The sequence below is a fragment of the Branchiostoma floridae genome, chromosome 3 (genome assembly GCF_000003815.2).
Source record: "Branchiostoma floridae strain S238N-H82 chromosome 3, Bfl_VNyyK, whole genome shotgun sequence".
In the NCBI taxonomy this organism is placed as follows: domain Eukaryota; kingdom Metazoa; phylum Chordata; class Leptocardii; order Amphioxiformes; family Branchiostomatidae; genus Branchiostoma; species Branchiostoma floridae.
In genome coordinates, this window is record NC_049981.1 from 21,147,291 (window position 1) to 21,171,686 (window position 24,396).

At 40.1% G+C, this 24,396-nt stretch overlaps 3 protein-coding genes across 6 annotated transcripts in view; 1 reads left to right on the plus strand and 2 right to left on the minus strand.

The window, feature by feature from the left end:
• LOC118411137 (protein ABHD18-like) overlaps window positions 1–3,689 on the minus strand; it is a 13,715-nt gene extending 10,026 nt beyond the window's left edge. Inside the window, 1 exon segment of the mRNA XM_035813180.1 lies at window positions 3,549–3,689. The gene's annotated coding sequence lies outside the window, so the exon portion shown is untranslated.
• An 869-nt stretch (window positions 3,690–4,558) lies between these two features.
• LOC118411139 (estradiol 17-beta-dehydrogenase 11-like) lies at window positions 4,559–9,820 on the minus strand. Its single transcript, XM_035813184.1, has 6 exons — window positions 9,192–9,820; window positions 8,258–8,389; window positions 7,725–7,831; window positions 6,930–7,070; window positions 5,824–5,949; window positions 4,559–5,158 (listed from the first exon to the last, which is right to left on the minus strand). The coding sequence occupies exons 1-6, from the start codon at window positions 9,495–9,497 to the stop codon at window positions 5,065–5,067; spliced, it is 906 nt and encodes a 301-aa protein (XP_035669077.1). The 5' UTR covers window positions 9,498–9,820; the 3' UTR covers window positions 4,559–5,064.
• Window positions 9,821–16,166: 6,346 nt separating this feature from the next.
• Window positions 16,167–24,396, plus strand: part of LOC118410791 (kielin/chordin-like protein) — a 62,330-nt gene continuing 54,100 nt past the window's right edge. For all 4 annotated transcript variants that reach the window (XM_035812600.1, XM_035812598.1, XM_035812601.1 and 1 more), the window contains exons 1-4: window positions 16,167–16,313; window positions 19,890–19,983; window positions 20,795–20,822; window positions 23,808–24,014. In XM_035812600.1, coding sequence (XP_035668493.1) covers window positions 19,936–19,983; window positions 20,795–20,822; window positions 23,808–24,014 — 283 coding nt within the window. In that variant the 5' untranslated portion in view covers window positions 16,167–16,313; window positions 19,890–19,935. The remainder of the gene's footprint in view (window positions 16,314–19,889; window positions 19,984–20,794; window positions 20,823–23,807; window positions 24,015–24,396) is intronic.

Consider the following 24,396-nt stretch of genomic DNA (forward strand, 5'->3'; position numbering starts at 1 on the left):
AAGCTACAGGGCTGGACAACTCCACTAGACCTATTGCCCAGGCCAAGTGAAAGTGCCAATCTGACAAGTGCATGTCCAACCCCTGTCTGCCCCGATTGGGCAAGTAAGATTTTTTCATGACTGCAACCACCTCCTCATTACAGTATTGGCTTGTAACATGTGCTGACGTTTTTGTTGTTATTTTCCCCCCGGTTCACTGTCAATTGCCACCAAAGAGGAAACAAACTATGACATGCCTCAAAAAACTCCTGTAGTTATCAGGCTTTCTGTAATCATGTTTATAAAGTGCCTATATCCCAACAAAAAACATCAGATATCCCAAAAATAAAAGAATTTTATTGTTGGAAGTGAAAATACATAGAAAAGGTTCATTCAAATTTCGGGCAAGTGAAAAGTTGGTTCGGGCAAGTGAATTTTTAATTTCCTTGCCCGAAAGGACAAGTGAAGTTTACAAAACTTGTCCAACGCTGGCAGGCCATTTCAAATCAACTCCTTTGTAAGTAATGTCCTTCCTGACAGGAGAAGTTGAAATTTTACTATGCAACATGAAGTTGGAATTTTACTATGCAACAATAACATTGTAAGGAACAACTCAACAAGCCACAAAATATCTCGAAAACCCTGTAGTTACCTTCAGCTAGATATAATTAACCCATTACTAGTTACAATTGTGACCTTGATTGTCCTTAATATAGCAAACTATCTGTCCTAGAATTTGGAGACAAATGTTGTAAATGATCCTTTACAAAACATGCATCAGTCTTTCTATATAAGTGTACTGGAGGACAATAGCCATCTTCCATCCACAAGGAGAAACAAAGAAATATTCGGCTACTTCACAATCTAATGTACCAAAAGGGGGTCACTAGGGGTGAAAATTCAACTCCATTTTATTCTTTTTTTGTTGTTAGCATTTCAAAGGTACACACCTTGGGCATACTATCCTAAAGGATCTCTGCACAAGGAGCTTTTATAACTTCGGTACATGGGCTTTTATAAATGTATCACTAAGGGGGTACGGACGCTACAACTGTAGAATTACTGGAACTGCAGCATACTGTATATTCAACATTAGAACAGAAAATGGGTGTTTTATCCTTATCTTCTTGTATAATTAGCATTTGCTATGCTAGAAAATCAACTCAAGTTGCAGTATGACTATGTTAGGTCATTTTCTGGTCATCTGTTACTAAAGCAGCTATAATGATATGCGGGTAGTTTGGCTTGAAGCAAAGATCAAATGCTATAATTCTTAATCCAGGCACCATAGTAGCTAAATTTTGGTGGTTATCTATCCTTATTGGGCTTCTACATAAAATTACAACAGATATAGTGTATAACATAACATAGAATCTTTCATATGACCATTAATGAACATTTCAAGGGGGGTACGGACGCTACACAATTATAGTAAAGACTGGTAGTGAACAATGGAATTAGCCCACTAAACATGTCCATTTTCTAATAATCATTAACTATTTATTAATTGAAGCATCCATTAATGCTACTGCAGCAGTTTAACAAAGATAATGAGAATATAAATATGCCAGTTGAGATTCCACCCAGTTGGATCTGTACTCTACTTTTTGATAGCGGGCCTACTGATAGAAGATTTTACAGAATCTGTGATAAAGAGGTGGTGGTTTACATAAAAGAATATAACACACTGTGCTTCCCATGCCATCAAGCCAGCAATGTATTATTACTTGCATCTTTTTTGAATACATTCTGTGTACATTAGTTTGGACAAGAGAAACAATAGTGCAGGGGGTACGGACGCTACACATTACATACTATGTAATACCATGTTTAATTTATGCCTTGTATAATGTAGATCTACCAAACTGGTGTTCTTATATCAGCTAAACTCATGGGGGAATATCAAATATCATCTCACATCCATCTTTGGCTGCTTTGGAATGAACCATTTATGAAGTCTGAGGGGGTGTAGCAAATGTGGATTTGTGGAGGAAATCTCAGAAAAATGCAGCTCAAATTCATTGAAAAGTCACATTTTTAGAGAAAAAAGTTAACCAATCATATCTGTAAGAACTGTAATTAATGTATTGAATCAGAATTGTAGCAGTTGGACAGCAATTTTAACAGCATTTTGCTAAAAAGCTTCAAATGGGGGTACGGACGCTACAGGTGGGGGTACGGACGCTACAGGGGGTACGGACGCTACATTTTGATGTTTACGGTGCTATACTAGACAGAGTTTTCAGGACAGCAATGGTTTACAGGGTGTTCTAGTATGTGGTAATAGAGACTTCTAAACTGCCATAATCACAAGCTTGTGGGATTTACTTAGTACAGAAATTAAAGGGGGTACGGACGCTACAGATTTTTTTCGGAAAATGACATTCTGGACTTTGCTTGTAAATAATATGTCATAACAGTGTGCTACTGGTCTTATTCTACTTCTGACCTTATATACACATAATACCTTACTTTTACATACAAAGACAACACCAATATTACCAAACAATTAGCTGCTACAGACTACAGATATATCCAGTTAAAATAACATTGGAATCTGTCAACATGTGGGTAAAATGGAAAAATAGTCCATATGGAACCAAAAAATGGTCATGTCCTTAAAAAAAAGCATAAAATCACTAGTAGTCACATGACCGCATATCAAAAGCAAGTGGTTTCTAACTACCAACTTCAATTTTTCTGTTAGATCAGAGATTTAAGAATTAGTAAAAACTGAATGGTCCCCGATAACGCTTAAAATTGGGCATTTTTCGGTTATATTTAGGTCAATATTTTCGCCAAATATTGACCGATTTACAAAATTCTTTTTGTGACATGTTCCTTGTTGTACCAGGTTTTGGGAAATGAATTTATAAAACAGCTATAGACTGTGTATCTTTTGCTATCAACTGATAACATGTCAGAAAAAAAATGGGTACATTTGATTGTGAAGTAGCCGATTAAAAGATGGTAGACTTCACCCCTTTGACCCAATTGTGACCCTTAGTTATAGACATACACATTGCACCAAACAATGATACTTCTCTCTCCCTCCCTCCCTCCCTTCCTTCCTCCCTCCCTCACAATTTCTGTAAATTGACGACTTATTTGACAAGGATTTTTAGGTAGAACTATAAGGCAGCTATATGGTAGTTCAGATTTTCAGACTGCCATGGCTATTGATGTAAGGAAACATAATCAGAGATTGGTTTACTCGCCATACATGTATTTAGTAAAGTGTAAGTATTGAGCCTTAATTGATTCTTAATTCAAATCAGACGCTGCCTAGTCAGTTTGCGTCAAAATACTCAAAATTCTATAAAAAGATGTTGAATATTTCGAGTTGTTAACGTCATGCAACTTTCTCATTATTTCCGTGTTCAAGAAAATTTTGAACTGTTCTCTTCCGTTAAAAATCATGCGATATGTTCTAACGTGTAGAGCCACTGTTAGTCAACTTTTGCCTATCCCTTCATACTCTGCTTCATAGTTAACACCTAGGTTATATTGTAAACATTTTCTATAATGAAAAGATAGCGTTCATATCACTTAAAACGGGCAGAACTTACCCAATCTGACATTGGAAGAGGGGACACGTAACGATTAGGGTGAGAGTTGAAGGGTCACTGGATTAAACCATTCACTCTACCTACGAGGGGGATACTAGTGTAAGAAACAACTAGAGTTCGACGACCTCATACCTCCATGAAATATTCAGTGCTTTTGTATATCTTATGCAAATGACTTACATATTTACATAATCTACAAATTCTGATGTTCATCAATTACAAACTTCCGCATGTCACACGTGCAAAACTCTCATGATTCTCGCATCATTTACCATCAATCTGTATTGCCATTTTTACGTAGATTATGCAAATCCATTCCTCCTTTGCATAACGTTATATGGTGCTTGTTTATGTTCTAACTATCACAAATTACATGTGCTACATTTATTGAAGTCCCGTTTATGAAAAACAATGGAATTATATATGGAATTATATCATTTCCTATTAATTATGCAAATTAAGTCCTCATTTGCATAACGTGTATATCATTATGGAGATCTACTTGCATGCAATGGAACTCGGTCGTTCCTTTCTTCAGTTATCCGCTTTGGAAAGTCTTTACAAAAATATAATCCCCCTGCAGTTCCAAAATTCAATTCTGATCTCATTCGACGGAGAACCGGCCGGCCACAAGAATGAACACAAACATTTGGAATGAAGTTAGAATTTCTAGAATGAAGTACGAATATCCAGGAACCGTTACAAGATTTTTCATTCAGACGGCATTCCGGCTCATTCCGCCTCTCATGTGAAGAGGTATTGATCCATTTGGAATTCCCGCCTGAATTTGGCACGAATTTTGCAAGTTCTTCATTCCGGCTAGTTCTGCTTGATTCCTGCTGATTCGGTTTCAGTGTGAAGGCTCTATAATGATGATCACATGCCTAATAAATACATGAATGCCAAGCGTAGCCAAATCTTATTATAAGTACACAATACATATATATTCATAAGTACATATGAATGCTTTGACAATGGTCAATAGTCTGGAATAAAGTTTACGATTAAGATTGAAGACTAATGGATTTCACGCCTTTAATTGCAATGTATCTTTACTTCTTCCAATCAAATTACAAACAGTCTGAATTTAAATTGAATGTACATTGCATTGACCTAGTACTCACGATGTTGAATGAAGGGCTTGTGATTTCAATACATTTCGTACTACATAAACACAAATAGTAGTCATATTAGACACAGCACAGAAAATGCCATGAAAATACTCAACCAGGGAATAAGCAGCAAGTAATAGATGTATTATATATTTTCTTCTCAATCTGGTTAAACCGTTTCTACATGCCATGGTAGGCTTTTTTTTAACAAAATGTGTAAATATATATTGTGTAGTTATACACATAACGTATGTTACTGATTATAATACCAGGCTAAGACAACAGAAAGAAAGAAATCAGCATTCCATTCACAATACTCTTTCTCATTAGTCATCAGAAAACTACAATAGAATAGTAGAGTTTAACATAGACGGGCCCTTTGCGGGCTGGGGCGGGTGATGATATTAGTCACTCTTGTTATGTTGTCCTGACTGCATCAGATCAAAGCTTATGTCAGCTGAGTGCTGCAGCAATGTCTGTGTCTTGTACGGCAGCAGTCTGTAATGAAAAGCAACACAATGATCGCACATTTGCACGGGTCTATTGGAATATATCGCAATATTGGCATGACGGCCGTGGTACTTTGTAAATACTAATTGATGGACATTGACGTGTAAGTTCTAATCTAAATTTTATCTACTTTTCGTGACTTAAGTATTTTTTATTCATGTATGGTGATGATTTATACATGATTTCATATTATAACTGAGCATTGATACACATTGATATGCAATCTGTTAGTCTATCTATCTATCCAATTCAGAATAAACTGATCATATGACGTGCGGTAGGTATATCCTGAAAAGATAAATAAATGAAATGTGCATGAAAAGATAAATAAATGAAATGTGCATAGAGTTACGCCTGTTTGAAGAGAAAGCTGATCACACTGTACATTTTGGGATATTCATAGATTATCGTAGTAAAGGGCAAACACATTGAATTATTGTCTGATTGTATATTGCATGTCAGCTTTCAGGTTCATCCTAAAAGGTGAAAACAACACTTAATTTAGTTGTTAGAGGTTAGCATAATAGGCTAATCCTAGCTTTTGCAACACACTACACAATATTTATGTTGATATGCAAGACCATTTCCCTTTAGTTTGTACACACGTGCCCTGCCAGTGAGTATCATTCATTTTAACTAGTGGTCAGACTTACTGGCTAGTGAGAGGAACGGATCTCAGCTCCGGTGGCAAGATGAGACGTCTTTTGTTCTTGAGAACGGCATCGACTGCCTCCAAGGCAACTTCCTCTGGTGAAAGAACGCGCATCCCACCTCTGGTACTGAAAGGTGACAAGGGCAAGGTTGTGGTCTTTTGTTTGTTTGTTTGAACCTTTATTTATTCATGAGCTCAAATAGGCCTGCAGGTCGCTTTTCATTGAGGTCATGAGGGAGGTATGGGTCAGATAAGATATAACAGAGATACAAATTACATCGAGTCCTAATAGATCCATCAACATTTATATCACTACATAAACATGATACAAAAATTTAGAACAGCGAAAGCTCAGATTTCATAGTCTGTGTCTCAAGCAGGTCAGATTTTGGGCCGTTACGTGTGTCTGGCGGTAGGTTGTACTTTCAAACATTTGGTCAACGGTAGGCTATCGATCTTCTGAAGGTGATTGACTTGGTCAAAGACACGGTAATTCTGACTGTACTGAGCCGAGAAATAACTATGTAAGTTGCCATCAGAATAAGTGTTAACATTTTCACAAACACGTTTGATTTTAACAAGATAATGGTGCCCACTACACTAATAATCAATAAAATGTCTCTTTACTTATTTTCTTGTTTGTCTTCTTTCTTCTTATGAACAGAAAAATTTTCCTAAAGAGGAAATCTTTCTGCTTTTAAGAAAACGTTTTATTCACAAATGAACAATATTTTTGTAGTAATTTCTGTCTTACAACATTTTTCTTGAAGTAAGATTATTCTTCTTGAAGGAAGAGAAAAACTTTAATATTTTCTTACATATGAAAACAAAAATAAGAAAAGACAAGAAAATTGACTTGAATTTCCAGAAATGCTTGAAAGTCAAAATCCTTTTTTAGAAATACATAAATAAAAATTGTTCCTTGTTGTAAGAAGAATCTTCAATCTATTTTTCTTAGTCATTCTTATGAGAAAATATGCCCACGATTTAAGAAAAAGAAATAAAGAAATAAGGTAGCATATCCTTACAATCATCACGGTGTCAGACTGGCAACTTTTTTCACCACTGCCACCCCACCCCCAATGTTACCAGTATGCAATGTTGTACCTTCCAATTTTAGGGTTGGGACAGAATCCTGTGTCGATGAAGAAGGGACAGACGGTGGTTGTTTTAATTCCATCCTTCCCCTGCAGTTCCAACTCTTTCTGCAAGGTGTCCATCAGCCCCACCACAGCATGCTTTGATGAGCTATTGAAATTACAACCAAACGCCAAGTCAAATCATCGACAAATGAACAATACCTGATTGCAATACTTATTGGGTAAATTTCGGTATTTAGACTGCCTATTCTTAACAATGGGAAACATGGCAGAAAGAGGCTGTCAAAAATCACCTACCTGAGTTTTAAAAACATGAAAAACTCACATTGGCATGGTTGTCCGGCCTCTGAAGAGTAATTTGACCACAAAAAAAGGAAAAAAAAACTTACGGCCGAATTATATCATACGACATCAAAACATAGGTGGTGACCTTTTCACTGCCTGTAAACAACACCAAAACACCTAACTTCTAAGGCCTACTGCAGCCACAAACATCACTAAAAATCTGTTTCTTCAACACAATATAGGAACTACAACCCTTACCTATAATATGCACCTCCAAAATCCAAACATATCCAAAGAAAAACATTTCTACATCCACTTTGGCCAAGGCTACCTAAGCATTCTGAAATACCGAAATTTGCCCTCTTGGTTGGAACTGTAATTTTATTACATTTTATCGTAGTAGGGGAAAAACAAGGCATTGAAATGTTTCATTTTCTTTTCAGAAATCCATACCTGTGACTCTAATGCATTGTCAATTGCCAAGTTGCAAACTCAGAGTAAGAGTAGTTAACATTACGTGTAGTCAACCATGTATGGACTTCCGCTGTAGCCCGCTATAGAGGCCAGTGCGGCAATGTGGCCATGGTTCTTGGTCATCATACTTGGTAGGAAGGCACGTATGGTCTGCGAAGGATTTGAACAAAAAGGTGACATGAGGATCTGAATGACAATAACTCTGTTCATTAAATGTCAGTTTTTATTTTCAAAATGTTTCATAAAATATGTATATCGATGATTAGTTTAGAATCAACAATAGGCATATTTATACATAGGAAAATATATTAAAGAATGTCTAGACGACAGAAATCCCTCCAATGATTGTAAAATACCATTTCTTTCATCCAATACTATGCACCATTATATTACATAGATTGGCCTTGTAGTTATGTAGTTATGTATAGCCTGTAGTTATGTACCAGTAGATGGCATGTTTTGTACCTTGTACAGTTGTTGCGCAATAAAGTTATCATTGTAATGTAAAAAAAACTCTATCATTGAATTCTTGGGAGTTTTTCCTTTCTGGACAACATCTGTAAGTTAAACCCTCACCCAGAAATGTGCAAGGACGTTGACTTGGAAGGTTCTCTCAATCTGGTCATCTGTTAGGTCCAGTACGGAGCCTGTGGTCATCACGCCAGCATTGTTGAACAGAACGGTCACATCACCTACCTCTTCTTTCACCTGGGGCCGGCAGGTGATGAAGAAAATTTAGAATTAGATAATGTTAATCCTGCAATCTACATCTACATCTGTTCCATGCTGTAAAACACAGACTAGTGAAAGCTTAAGGTAGCAAGTTCTCACTTTGTATATTGTAGATGATTATAGTATTAGTATTAGTTTAATGATTGCCCATGTACCAATCTGTTTCTTTTTTACAATAAAGATTTTTTTTTATTCTATTCTAATCTATATCTATTTGATGCGTGGCAGCGCTCATCAAGTCTTAATCTTCTGTAAATCTTCCAGTATCACTCAGCCGAAGTGGTTATTGTAATTGAGTAGGCTAGAAAGGTCAACTCTGAAGGGCTGGCGATCGTCATATGCACAAGTTAAACATTAATAGCCAAAGACCAATGACGTAACTGGTATGCTTAGCAGCATGTCTAAGTACATTAGTAAAGTTAATGTACATGTACATGTACATATATTCCGTAAACCTGCTTTAAAGTAACATTATGTATACTTAGGCACCACTGAAGACACATGATGGGCACATAACTGTTGACAAACTTCCACTCAAACTTGGATATGTTTGGCGACATTCTTAGTATGAAATAATCAGCCCTAATATCCAGGCAGATTTACCATTGGCATAAGATAGTATCAAAGCTCACTAAGGAGTATAGCTGGCCAAAGGGAGTCATCAGCCACTCGATTAGCCAAACACAATCCTAGAGGCCGGCATCACTCCTCTGGCAGCTTTTGATACTAATCGTATGCTACCGTAGGATCTGCATGGAGATTAATTAACCCCACCCACCTGTTGGGCCACCCCCTGTATTTCCTCCCTTTTGCTACAGTCTACCCGGTAGGCCCGCGCCGTGCCGCCGTCCTCACGGATCTGTTCGGCAGTAGCTTCGTTCCCGTCCCGATTGATGTCCCACAGCACCACGGTTGCGCCCAGCCGGCCGAACTCCAGCGCCAGGCACCGCCCGACCCCGTGAGCCGCCCCGGTCACCAACACCACCTCTCCCCGCACACTCTTCCTCTTCACCGGGACGAACTTCAACACGAAGGCCTCGAGGATCGTCCAGAAAGTTTTGGCAAGTAAAATGAAGATATTCATGTTTAAAACTCATGCAGTGCAAGACGTTTTTTTCCGACCAAATTGTCCACAAAGATCTTGGGATTCCGCTGGCGCTGAGCAGATTGTAATTAGTAATACTGGTATTTGAATCGCTCGGTGCCAAATATCTCGCCTGGTTCGGTAAATATCCGCTGAATTGAACTCAGTGAACCTTGAACGGGGACGTCTAGCGGTGCTAACACGGTGAACAATGAATTATTTTCTCTCTCGGCCATGCCCTCCATCTGTTGAGTGATCATGAATCTGCAGTGGCAATGTCGCTGAAACCAACCCTTTTCAAAACTGATTTGTATTACCAGTATTTTCACCATCATGACCAATGCCAGCTGTTTTTTTTGGGGGGGGGGCGTAATTCAATTGTCCGACACCGTTTCTCTACATCAGACGATCACGTTTACATGTTTTCTGTTATGTCACGTGTCAAATTTTGTCCAGTGGTGCCATTAAAAGTCTGCTTGAGTGCGGCACCACTGTGTACTGTATCCTTTTGTTGTAATAAAGAAATGTCACTGAAGCCAGCATCCCTCCTTAAGTTATTGCTGAAGGTTGTGCGTTTTCTGTCTTTTTTCCTCCTCCTTTCCACTGTTGGATGCCAGAGGATAAGCTGGATGACTATCAGCTCGGTATGTCGGACGCGGTGCTTGATTGTTTGTTTATTTATTCATTTCGCACGTATAAAAACAATAACAACTAGAGTTCGACAAACACATCTCTTCGCCAAAAAATCATGCCTTTATTTAAGACTTTAAGTTTAAGGTCTTATTCATGTGTTACTAAATAGTAGCATGAACTGTGATCCTCACAAAGCCAGAAATGCTCCCCAAAACAAGTCTGTGATCACAGTTGACCTGGTACCATGCCTGGTCAATCAGAAATTCATGCCTTCCAGAGGTTTTGTCCCTAGTGTAACAGCATCCAGCTCACAAGCTCCTCCAGCAAAATATCTGTGTAATAGCTGTGTCTATAGATATAGGTCAAAATGATATATATATATATATATATATATATATATATATATATATATATATATATATATATATATATATATAACAGTTTATTTCTGTTAATTGGCCACTGACTACAACTAAAAGCATCTTTCCATGTAGATTATTATCTTAAGTACCTTTCAGCCAAAAACAATGCAAACAAGTTTGAAAGTCCTATCATGGAATTCAGTGGATTTCTGTACTTTCCTCATTAATTATGCAAATTAGCTGTTGATTTGAATAATTAGCATTACATTATGTAAGTCGTCACTTGAAAAATGATATGCCAACTGTTTTCGAACACAACCTTCCTTTCTGCAAACGCTACTCAAATGCCAGATATCATGAAAATCCATACACAGATTCTTGAGTTATATGCTGTTGGAATGGATTTATGAACGTTCCTCATTAATTATGCAAATTATCTGCTGATTTGCATAATAAGTATTACATTGTGTAAGTCATCTCTCATTCTATCTACATACCAAAAATCCTGATGATCCGTCAACACGTTCTTGAGTTATTCTCGTCCAAAGTTTTAAAGGAAATCGGTGCCTGCAGTTCCCAAAAAGCCGCTAGGGGGTCCAAACTCACAGCACTTACTCTCTGTCCCAAGGGCTATCTATCACTCAAAAATCATGACCACAGCCTGTCCAGAACACGAAGTGTATAATTTAAAAGTTTTGCTGCAGTACCTTAGGCAGCTACTAGAGGGCCCATTATCGAACTTGGCCTTAGTTTTCCTGACACCCACCCACCTACCAAATATCATCAGGATCCATTCCAGGGTTCTCGAGTTATTTTGCATACAGACAAACGCACTTACATACAAATCCCGCTACAGCATCGTACGTAAGAGCTAGGTAAACCATTTTCGCACTTGACCTTCCTCTCCAAAACCGCTACACACCTACAAAGTATCGTGAAAATCGCCCAGCTGCATTTTGACTTATGCTGCCCAAAACAAACCCCCAAAACATACCAAGCTTGCTGCAGTACCGTAGGAAAACGCCAGGTAAACCGTTTTCTAACTTGGGATTCCTTTTGACAACCGCTACACACCTACCAAAAATCACAAAGTTCCATCCACAATTTCTGGAGTTATTTGCTGTTGACCTACATACAGACCCAAGTCAGCAATCTCATACTCTTCTTGGCGAAGAGAATAAAGTATAGAAGGTAAATAAGGTACTGGAGGAGGGAAGAAGCCTAGTTGGCTTGTACAATACCCTTATCCATTTAAACAAACATTAACTAACCTATATACGAATGTAGAAAATATAAAATGAATCACAGAAAAATAGTGAATGAAACATGTCCATAATTAATCCTTGATTTAGATGATTAAGTGTCAAGTCAGCGACGGCATTCGTTGCCTTTTCGTAAATGCCATACTTTCAGTGATATGTATGCTTGTTGACAGTTCTTCATGGATAGGACACAAAACCAAGCACCTTTGATTGTCGAGTGCTCTGGGTTTTGAAGATCTTCACAAGAAATGGCACAACCTTTGGGAACTTGATTGTAGAATGTTTAACATGCATGCGAATTTGGATAACGAAGATCGGTTGTCATGACAACTGCAACATAGTCTGGAAACTCTGAGTACATTGTGTTCTGTACATTTATTTGTTGTTTTTTCTCCCTCACAGATATGCCTCAGCCATCAAAGGCTTCACCGGCTTAATATCTCTCAAAGAAAACTAGAACATCGAATACAGCGCTATCGCGGAAGGAAGATAAAACAAATGATAAACAAATCAAGTAACAAACCGTTTCGCAAAACCTCAAAGAATCAATTACATCATTAAACACCATCTCACCATGCATTCGACAGCCCTCCAACAGAACGGCCTGGTGGTACGAGGGTGTGGGGATGGTGAAATTCGGCAGAAAAAATCGGAAAATTGTCCAGAGGAGTCAGTGTACGCTAAGGTTAATGTTCCCCCACCGGGCTACGTGTCTTCATCACAACCGCATATTTTCAAGATCAGACGTTTCGATGGCATTCTTCATATTTATTGCCCTGGAGAACTGAACTGACCAGACCTTTGCGCGAAACTCAATTGTCTCACGAGAATGAAGGTTGCCGACTGATTTATTGCCCCGAAGAAAGTTCTTCAGGTCTTTCAGGGCAATAAATTATGCCAACTAATTTACAATAAATCAGTTGGCATCCTTCAGGCTCGTGATTCAAGTTGGCAGTCATTCAACAACCTGATGAAACTATTGGCAGTCGTTAGCTGGTCTACACATATAATGTTGCCATTTCCGGTGTTTTGAACGTTGCTCAAGGTCACCCGTTATAGCTTTTTTTTGAAAGTCTAGATCGATGTGCTACAAATTCACCTACATGTACTCTCCATGCAAGCAATGGCTAGGATCTGGCTTGTATTCGAAGTCTTTTTAGCTAGAGGGAAAAAAAAGAAAACACGTCAATACAAAGCCCGATGAAAACGCCTGACGGAGAATTATAAAACAATTCAGATTTTAACATCTGCTTGGAGAGTGCTGCAATTCTCTTTTCTCGATTGCTCTAGATATTTGCTAGCTCACATAGATATATGTTTGTTTTTGTTGACATCTGGACCAGTGGATGAGTTGATGTTTCTTGGCCAGTTTGTTTGTCCACAGCACCGCACGTGTATATTGAACTAGCATAAAGTTGCTTCGTCATAAATCAATGGCTTGGGTACCATCCTCCTGATCCGTACTAGACCTGCCCTCCCTGCTGAGGCAAGCGAAAAGTGGCCGGGGAGCCAGCGGTAACTGTGTAGGATGGTACCCAGGCTAATAACCCAGTATACTAGTGAGCTTTGAAACATTGGCTCTGATCATGACCGCTGATAAGAGTTTAGTAGAACAGCTTGAAAAAGTTCAAACCTGATGAACTTGGCAGCCATTCAAACTATTGGCAATTGTTTGTTGGTGCCAAAGGATGTGATGAATGTACATGTTTATGAACAGAAGTGTTTTCATCAAACAAGCACAACGTTACCCTTTATGGCCTGGTTCTTTGTGTTACAAATAACAATCTACATGTACTCTCCAAGCAATGGCTAGGATCCGGCTTATATTCGAAGACGTTTTAGCTAGAGGAAAAATGAAAATTTGTCAACACAAAGCCCGATGCAAACGCCTAAGACGAAGACTAAAAAAACTAGAAAGGCCGACATTTGCTTGGGTGCAAATACAGCATATTTCAGCCATACCCATTCCCACGCAACATTGGACTGTTCCAAGTCACCCCTGCGCAAAAATGCAATATTTAATGTAAGTTATCCCCAAAAGAGAACTAATATTGTGAATTGATTCCATGTCAAAACAGAGCTTGCCCAATATGCCCCGGGCCCATATGGAAGAATATAATCTTCCACAGGAGCGCCTATGCATAACTGATTGGTTTTTAGAATTGCGGCAGCTCCTATTTTTCCGAGAGTGAAAAAAAAACGCATCTTCCATTCAGAAGATTTTCGTCATGAAATTACATGACGCCATTCAACAATTTCCACTTCGATAACTAGGTCTAAGTACCGTCATAATCTCCTTGTGATGTGGGTGCATTTATTATTGCAGTGAACTTTTTTTAAGCAAGTAGGGCATACGTTTTAATAATTGTCAGGTGCATGTACTGTGTAGTAGGAGTGTTGTTGTTTTTTTCAAGCTAAAAACTTCAATCTTCTTCTTGTTTTGTATGAGCCATTACATAAACGGAGACGTCTCGAAATTTTACAAGAATTTTACCACCCTGTCGCTTCATTTCTTTTCTGAAAAATCCCAGGACGAACAAGTTAACTTGATTTGGCTTTATCTATATATTTCATTTTCCTTCGAATTCTTTGTTAAGTATATGCCCCTGCATACCACTGTTAAATTGTTTTACTTTGTATGCAATCAGCCATCGGACGTAATCTTGTCTGAGTGTTTCCTGCTCGTAGCGTGCGAGACCTGGAGGATAGGTGTTTCTACTTTGTTCGGGGGTTTCTTTTCGGAGGTCAGTGGTGATACTCTGGTATTGAGAGTGTTTTATTGGGCTCAAACTCTGGCAGTTTAAAGTTACTTACAATTTGAATGTACAAAGTTTACGTCAAAAAAGAACAACAACAACACTAGAAGTACCTACATTTGTTCGGGGAAAAATACATGCATTCTCGCCACTGTCAAACTTACGTATCAAAACTATTTAAAACGCAAGCCGTCCAATTTTCCCTGTCCAAATCTGCCGAAAATGATTGATAGTGCCATGCGGAATGTTGGTAAATTCATCGACACTAACGTTCAATGCACGCGTACCGTCCGCTACCGCTCAAATGACCCTGTCTGAACTCCAAATCCTCGCAAACTACAATTTCAAACCCGGCAAAGGGGACCATATGGCCACTGTAAGGCTGTAATATGCATCTGTTTGTGTATATACGGGATTGCAAGGCCCCGCTTATGAATATTAACTAGCATTCGCCTTTCTCGTCGCTGATTGGCTGGCGTCCATAAAGTAATTATCTCTCTCTCCCCCCAGACCGCTGGCACCTGGCACGTGTGGGCTCTGGGGTCACTGGAGTTCACGGCAGGAAGCCGAAAGAAAACCAATTTCCCCTCAGAAAAGCGCTGAAATTAAGCATTTTAAAGTAGTTTATGCCCAAAATTTTACTTGGATCATTTTACCAACTATCTAATGCCTATCTACACCAAATTTAAGGTCATTCCATTGTAATTCAAGGGAACAGGGGGCCACAATATACCGTTTGGGTCAAAACATGACCTTTAAACTTCAATAAAATCATTTTAGAGGCAGATATGAAAAAAATGAGAAAACAGCACCTTGGTATTGACCCACTCTACCCTTGTGCCAAATTTCAGGTCATTCGGTCACGGAACGACGGAGATGAATCGCTTTGAAGATTTGACAGGAGAAAGAAAGAAAGAAAGAAACATTACGAATACAATATATTTCACCATACCATATATGGTATGGCTGAAATATAATCACCATACCATATATGGTATGGCTGAAATATAACAAGCCGGATTCTAACCTCTGCTTGGAGAGTGTTGCAATTCTCTTCATTAGTGTTTGTAGAATTCCTGCCATGTTATCTTCGCAAACGAAACGATTGTTCTAGATATTTGCTAGCTCACAAAGAGATATGGTTGTTTTTGTTGACATCTGGACCAGTTGAGTGCTGAGCTAATGTTTCTTGGCCAGTTTTTTTGTTCACAGCACCGCACGTATATTGAACTGGCCATAAAGATGCATCGTCACAAATCAATGAAAAAGTTGCTTCGTCATAAATCAGTGGCCTGGTTGCCATCCTTCCGATCCGTACTATCGCCGTCTCTCCCAGCTGAGACAAGCGAAAAGCGAGAGCCAGTGGTGAAAGTATAGGATGGTACCCAGGCTAATACCCCAATGTAGTGAGCTTTGAAACATGCAGAGACTCTGACCATGACCGGTGATAAAAGTTTAGTAGAACAGCTTTGAAAAGTTCAACGACCACGGTTGAAAAAAAAAACGCGACGTAAGGCGCTCAGAATCTGCTTGTCTGGCAACTTATTATTTATTGCTAAGCTTCAGCTCAAGTGCTTTTGTAACCTTTGCCCGCGATGTGCATATATTGACCTGGCAGCAAGATTGACTACCCATTGTACTAGCGCCATAAAGAGGGTGTTGTTTGTGTAGTCGGTGAGCGTGAGGGCACCAGCTCAGCCAATAGGAACAAGTGGTTGTTTGTGAGTCCGTGGCTATAAAATCTGAGCTCGGTGCAAAGATCAGTCATCAGCTAACCGAAGGTCCCGACTGACTTCCACCGAGGTAAGTGTCGCCAGCATATGTAGCTTTTAGTTGTGAGTTTGTATCATAAAACATTACTAGTAAGTTAGACGGCAATGTCATGTTATACGTTATAATGCGAATGGCATTTCCATGGCCGTTAAACAACTACAAAGTGACACACGCAAAAAATGTACATGTACATGTATATTCCTTTTATAAGCTGTAATGGTCTTTACCTTTCTCTACGTTGCAATACATTGAGTTATACTGGCAATGTCATGTTATATATGTCTTGTAAGACCTTGCGATCGAATGACATTTCCGTGGCCGTTGAACAACTACAAAGTGACACACGCACAAAACACACTTATGTACGGACATTCCTTTACTATGCTGTAATGGCTTGTACTTTTGACTACGTTGCAATTCTGCACTGCTTTATATGTGGATGTGTCAATCCAACTGTGGAGTACTTTTGACTCTACTTCCTGTAAACGACCGCTACCAGGAGTAAAGATGGTAAAGTCTAAGGTTTTGTAACGGTCTTTTAGCAGGCCTAACGTTTTGATCGACCTTTGGCCTTCTAGTAACACCGTAACTAATTTGCACAGGAAAATCCTGTCGCCATTCCCCAACAACATGCAGCTAGCTAAGTCTGCGTTATATATATAAGTCCGTCATCTAATGATTATAGGTTATTTCACTTCAATAGGGATGAGATACGTTAAGTAGTTTGTGGTTGACTTGTTCACTGGTCGCTCTGTAAGAATCTACGAAAGAAAGACAAACAAATCAAAGCAGAGATGAGAAAAAGTGAATTGCTCCCAAAGTTTGTTTTACTTCGATGTCTATCAGTACAGGTAACCAACCTCCGTAGGCGGTAGTAATAAAATCCCTTATCTGTTACCACTATCCCGTGTATCTTGATGGAGCATAGGGCAACCATGTCAGTTCTGGTACATGCTGTAAGCTCATGGCAAGGTTGGGGACCAATAGGAGTCCAAAGGTGAAGTTCTACTCTGCCCAGGAAGCACGTGCACGATTAAACCACATGGCAATGCAACAATAGAGTTATAAATCATTGCAGCCAATATCGACAGGTGGCTGTTTATAAGATCTGTGTGGGTATGAAGCTTGCGTTGCCCAGAGCAAAGATCAGCTACGGGTACAGACAGGTGTCAGCTCAGCCAACTGGAGCCTCGTCGCCAGCTGAACCCACGGGAGCCAGCGTTCTGAGGACTCCTCGACTGTAAGCGCCGAACAGAGAGCGCCGAGATACCACAAGCTCCCTATAACCTAAAACAGATAGATGCCTAGCTTCAAGAAGAAAATGAATGACATATTTCTGCTGCAAAGTTTTTTCGTAACCAAATGGATTGGTACAGGCAGGAAGGGATAGCAGGACATGTGAAATGTTTTTTGTCCATCACTATAGCTAGTACCCCAAAAATTGGCCATTTTCTTGATTTTCTTTTTATTTGTCTAAAGCTTATCTTGTAAATGATCATTTCTATAATCCTCTCAAAGGCTTTTCGATGTTGGTATATGTAACGAAAAAAAGTGCCCAAATTCCCCCGTTTCTGTTCAAAACTGTATCGTCCGGTTCAACCGTTGTTATGGCCGCGGGTGACAATGATTCAAACAATCCTTTTATCACCTAACGTTTGGTTTACAGAACATCCAAGTTTCTTTTTAGCATATCTGAGTAGAGTATTTTATGAGTGTAAATTCATGGAGCGAGGACTAGGCCCGCTTACGTACAGGGGGTCCTAAAGATAAAGTGCCAAAATTACCCTACTAAAGTCAATCACTCCATTCTGCTCATTTTCTTCCGTCAGTATTGCCTTGGGAATGAAGGCAAGTTGAATAAACAGGACATGTCAATCAAAGCTACTATTACTCTTTATTCAAGCAAAAAATCTGAACCATATCATGGCAAGAGGTGATCAATCGAGTGCTAGCCATAAGCCGTAGGAAGGCTATTCCACCCTAAGACTGTGTCCAGCATCCAATGGTCCTTGCTCTGTGTGGACTGGTGTTGTAATTTTGCAGAATGGCATTTGGTCCAATATTGAAGAGGTAGAATGTTGCTACTGGATGGAGGATGGTGTCCCTATATGTCACCACATTAATTTACCTGGAATGATGACGAGTCTTGTTTACCCTATGGTGGTTATACCGCCCCACACCATGACGCTGCCTCCACCACGAAAGTTACTCTTGCCTTGTTAGCGTGCGGTTCTCCTTGCCGCATACACGCTTTGATTCTGCCATCCAACTATCGAAAGGGCAGATGAACTCTGCTCGAGTGTACTAAAACCTTGTATGTTCCGTATACAAAATGTGAGGTGAAAAGAGGATTGATTGAACCAATGACACACGCGCCAATATCAACAGGACGATGCAGTGTTGAACAGAAGTAGGGGAATTTGGGCACTTTTTTTTCGTGACCCACCCACGTAAGCAGGCCTTGTACTCGTTTCATGTGTTTACAATCATCATAAGTTTGATACCATAGGAAAGAAAATCACACCAGCTTTCAATTGATATATAATACATTGAAATTGATGCATAAATAACGGAAATATGATATACCAAAGTTGATATTCCAAACTTTTTGTGCCGAGTGTAGATGGATTGGTACCGGCAGGAAGGGATAGCAGGAAATGTGAAATGTTTTTTGTCCATTACTAGTACCTCCCTCCCCCCCAAAAAATTGGCCATTTTCTTTATTTACACCTTTATTTTTATGATCATTTCCATAATCCCCTCAGAGGCTTTTCAATGTTGATAAATGTAACGACAAGTTGCTCTATATGCCACATTGGTGGCAGCTGTTGGAACCAGTTGCTACGCAACGTTAGTGGATTCGGTTGTTAGTAAATTTGAGGAGGGCTGGACAAGGACGACCTCTAATTGCTTTATATTCTTGACAAAAGAGTAACATTCTTTAGTAGAGATCTTATCAAACAAACAAACAAACAACCAAGTAAGCAAAGAAATTACGAATGATAGCCACAATACTAATAAAAGGCAGGCCTCATGGGATACTGGTATGTCCACCAGGGTAATCTCCAAGCAGATCCTACAATGGCATAAGATAGTTCCAAACTGGCCAAGGAGTGCACGTGTAGTCAGCCAAGAGGTGTCAATTTGCCGGGTTCACTCCTCTGCCAGCTTTTGATACTATCTTATGCTACCGTAGGATCTGCTTGGAGATTACACTAGGGGATTTGAATAACAATACGCTGGTGGCAGCGGTGAGGTTCAGTTCTTAGGGACGTCTTCCTATAATTACTTAGGATTTTAAAACTAGAAGGCTTAAATCTATGTCACTTCTTTCGGACTATAAAAGCTATCTAAAAGACGTATAATATCAAGACAATCCATTCAGAGAAGTTCTTCAGTTAGCCGGTGTTCACACACACACACACACACACACACACACACACACACACACACGCACACACGCACACACGCACACACGCACGCACGCACGCATGCTCGCACGCACGCACGCGTTACGAAATGCGTATCTTACTAACGAATAAGCGTATGAAACATGTTGCTTTCTGCTGGGACTCATAGTGAATTTTGCCGCACTGTTTGTTTCAGCTATCCTGCAATTTGAAGTAAAGCGGATCCTTCAGCAAGTGTGGCCATGTTGCTGCTCCTGTCCGCACTGCTGGTGACGGCGGCGGCCGTGACGGTAAGTGTCAAAGCCAAGTTCATTTGCTTATCTGCATTGTACTATGGCCCTTGTACAGCCGGTCACAATTGCCTATTCCAAAGTGCCAATGCAAACTGAACGTTATAGAACCAGTGCCAATCCGCACGTTGTACGTTTGATTGCCACTCCCCTCTAAATAAGTTTCTCACATGGAATCAATCTAAGTACAAGTCTAGTATGTCTAGTATTTGTACATATTTGTCTGTCAAGCCGATTTTAAGTATTTCTAGTTTTAAAATGAGCTCGTTTAGATATTGGCATTCTATGACATTAGTATACGTTTTCAGATATTTTTGTGAAATCCACTGCAATTTTTTGCTCATATTGCAGCTACTTTGTACAATTTACAGTATGGTTGTAAACCTTTTTTGTGGAAACGGCCGAAATTTGATAGAGTTCCATCCTCCGCAGTGACCGCTGGCTCAATCCTTTAACTTGCTAACGAAAGAATTGTCAATTGAGCCAGCGGTCACTACGGATGATGGTACTCAGACTAGAAAATTGATATGGCACGGATGATCATCCGCATCATTGGCAACGGTCGGCTTGGCCTGGCAACGTCCCAAAGTCTGTTAGACCACTCACAACTTCTGTTTCTGAAGTTGTTCCTCAAGTTCTGTTCCTCAACCACAGTCGGGTCCTTCCGTGCCAGGCTGGAGGCCTGCCCACCTTAGCCCAGGCCCTCAACTCCCCCACACACTTTGCCTCTGTTTGGTCACATGGAGCGGCAATTTAATGCAAATGTAACGTTAAATGTATAATAACTGTTTCTGTTTTTTTTTTGTTTCAGCCCACCATTAATCAAGCCGACATCAAATGTAAGTTTACAACACTTTTGCCACACTTTTATGGCAACGCCAACAAGGTTAAGTATAGCACAGAAAAACGTTCACTTAAACGATACTAAAGGCATATTGAAGTGAAAATAAGCCTTAAGATAGTTGTGGGGGAGACTTTTCTGCTGGTTGATGGTTATTGCATCATGCATATGTAACATAGATTATGTTACGCCACGCCCGTGGGCAAAGTTCGACATCCAGTCGGGTGCTTACAGAGAGGGCTACAAGAGCCTATAAGCTACAATATAGTATCCTCTACCAGGCTTCGCGGAACGGTGGTCTAATAGTAGAAATTGGACAAATAGAGTCTATAGTGAGCTGGAGGAGTTAGCCGCCAGAAGAAGAACCTTCTGGCGGCTAACTCCATTTGTCCAATTTCTACAATTAGACCACCGATCCCTGGGGCCTGGAAAGAGGCTAACGATATAGATGGATTCAAGGCTGATAGAAAACCACGGCCTCATACCTTCACCAAATGATGTCAGCCTTTTCGGATGACATATTGTAAATGTTTCTCAATGATTATGATTTTAATTCTAATTTTCTCATGAATTATGTTACATAATGATATCAGTTGATCATCTTCTCTACCCAAAAAAGATCAAAGCTTTTCAATGTATGATAGTATTATCTTACTAAAGAAGGCTATTCAAGCGTTTCCTCGTGAGTTTTGTAAATGAGGATGTTCTCTAACTATAGTATGAAGATCAGCTGTCAAATAACGTTTTGATCCCCACCCTACATCTGCTTGGAGATTGTGTGTGTCCGTTCGATCGGCCGTATGGTGTACGGTAACTAAGGGGCGGTGTCGGGCAAAGTTCGCCTGTCTGGCACAAACCTTTTTTAGTCTTGATACTAACACTCTTCAGTTAGTAGCAACAAAAATTATTCAAAACTTGTAAATCTTACGATCAAGAAGTTACCTTCGTCAATGCTCTAAAAGGGTAACAAAATCAAAATGACAATACATTAAATTTTTTGTATAACAACTTATTTAACTTATTTAACATTATGCAAACAGATAAATCAATCTAATGCGGGCATACAATAAATAGAAAAAGTTATTTTTCTAAAAAGCTAAAAACAACAACTAATCAAAAGCAGTAACAAGAGAAATGTTATTAACGTTAGATATTGCTGTGGGTCCTAAGGTATGTACCCAAGTTTTGAAAATTGTCAACCCTGGCAAAAACCTAAGCGTCTGCTGCGACAGTGAGTCTCCTAGCAAAACAGAGTAGTTTATATCACGTTACGATCTTTTGCACCTAACATCTGCTTGAGGAATCCCAGCGGACCAGCCTACCAGTGGAGTGTCGGCAAGTTGGCGGCACCGACAGGCCTTCAGCAAACAACTTGACAGTAGATCGTACGTCGTCTTTCCTCTGTTAGATCTTGCCGTCGTTCCATCAGTTAGTTAACTTAGTTATCTAGACAACTGGGCCAGTTGAACCGGTGTAGCCTCCATATTCTGTCTTGTGGAAGACGAATTTCTGGAGATTTGGAATTTTCGGTCGCCATGTTGAATCATGATCAGCGCACTCAGATACCCATCCTTCATCCTTGTTGTTGTCCCCCATGGCCAGTCCTGTAGCCTGCGATTCGGTGTTATAGGAGTGGTTTAGTGCTTTCTATCGTCCATAATACTGCAACTGCACGATACTGTAATGTGACGGTGTGGGTTACAGTGTCAGAATCCGTAAGAGTCTTTGAGTTTGATGATGATCTTTCATCCATGACCGACCCCCCAGAGTTAGTCATCTTGAGTTCTTCCTCTTCTGAGTCGCCCGATCAGCGTACTGACGTTTGGAAATTTAGGACGACATCTAGGCAACGTTTATTGCCTACAAGGTTTTGATGCAATTTTGTTTCTCTTGTTTAACCAAGTAGAGGAGAAGATCATAATATGAGAAAATCCTCACCTAACCTAAACAATAACCCGTTATTATTGCCACCTAGCTGTCTGGTCGAAAATTACAACAACACAATCTGTACAATGTATCGTAGCATGATTTGTGGCATCAACTGGCTGGGTAGTGGATCGTGAGGTCACAGTTTATTGGCTAGAGATGTTGTGAAAGGTACTTAACGTGACTTTCATCACTCCCATGTGTAAAACTAAAACAGACTATTTCTGACTTGAGTTGTGGTGGTAAAAACCGGTGGAAGGAGAGGGATGGGTTCTGCCTTCCAATACTGTGTGCCCAGTAGACACAGTGGATAGCAACCCACTGCCTCAGGCTCTATGGCTAAAAAAAGCTTTTTTACATGTTCAAAGAGCCCTGGTTTTCCCCTGCTGTCCACGTGCACTCGTGGGGGATGGCGCGGCATCCACCCGTTCTGGTGTCCACCTTTTCCAGTGTCCATCGGTCCTGGTGTCCACCGGTTCTGATGTCAATCAGTTTTGGTGTTATAGACAGAAACGTCCGCCTTCTGGTCTCCACCTGTTCTGACCAGTGTTCACCAATTCCAGTGTTCACCAGTTCAGGTGTCCACCTTTACAGGGGGATTGCGTCCAACCATGCAGGGGATGTTATTTAATAACCAAGGAGAACAAACTCTAGCTAGTGCCTGCTCCTGTGGTCTGATGCATCTCAGGCTGCTGCCATGCCTGCTGGTGTTCAACCCAGGAGCACACATTACTTAAAGGTTAAATCAGTTTTGATGTAACCTGCTTGATTTCACCAAGTGTTGCCCTTGATTTACTTTTACACTGTTACATTTTTTACATGAAAAGTAGCCTATGTTATTTTTTGGGAAAGATTTGACATAAAGTCATTTTCATTACTTATAAATCATGGGGATGCCATCCTTCTGTTCCGATGTACACTTGGGCAGATGGGGCCCATCAGCCTGGGAAGGGAACATTGAAATTGAGCTTAATACTTTTCTGAAGCCTTACAATGTTTAAGTCTATTCTAACCTGCTTTCCAATGGAGATGTATGTGTTATCTGCCCTGTGAACAGTCCCCCAGCCATGCTGGAATGACAAGTCTACCATCCCCACCTTCCTGCACCATGGATCCCCCATGTACCTGTCTGGCGAGTTCGTCCCCAGGTGCGACGACCACGGCATGTACGACTCCGTCCAGTGTCACGGCGTGGAGTGCTGGTGCGTCAGCCCCTGCGGGGAGGAGATCGAGAACACCAGGACCACTGACTGGCCTGTCTGCGGTGAGTGGATGTTCAGGGGTGACTAAGCATTTGCACAAACCTTATGGAATTTGCACGAACCTTAGGCCACAGCAAGTAAATTTAATGGATGACATCAGCGCGCATTGATTTTCGCCTGATTTCAGAAAAAAAATAAGAATTTTTTTCTTCTGCAGGAGTGGTCAACATGACGATAAAGTACCAAAATGAGCAAATATGTTGTGTTGTAGCCTAATAGTTGTACTTGTACAAGTGACACTTGCGATGTACCCAGGACTGTAGTTGTATAAATGAAACCTATTGGATAGTTGTAAAATTGACACCAATATGGAAGCCATGAGTGTGGTTACCAACTTTGCTGGTGATGGCAGTCTACCACACTAGTGTCACTTTTACCACACCA

Excerpts from the sequence above, each read along its gene's own strand:
- LOC118411139 (XM_035813184.1), bottom strand. The coding sequence starts at position 9,497 with ATGAATATCTTCATTTTACTTGCCAAAACTTTCTGGACGATCCTCGAG. Across the intron at positions 8,390-9,191 it reads TACAGGGGGTGGCCCAACAG|GTGAAAGAAGAGGTAGGTGA; the intron begins GTGGGTGGGGTT and ends TGCCGGCCCCAG. Across the intron at positions 7,832-8,257 it reads ACGTCCTTGCACATTTCTGG|ACCATACGTGCCTTCCTACC; the intron begins GTGAGGGTTTAA and ends AATCCTTCGCAG.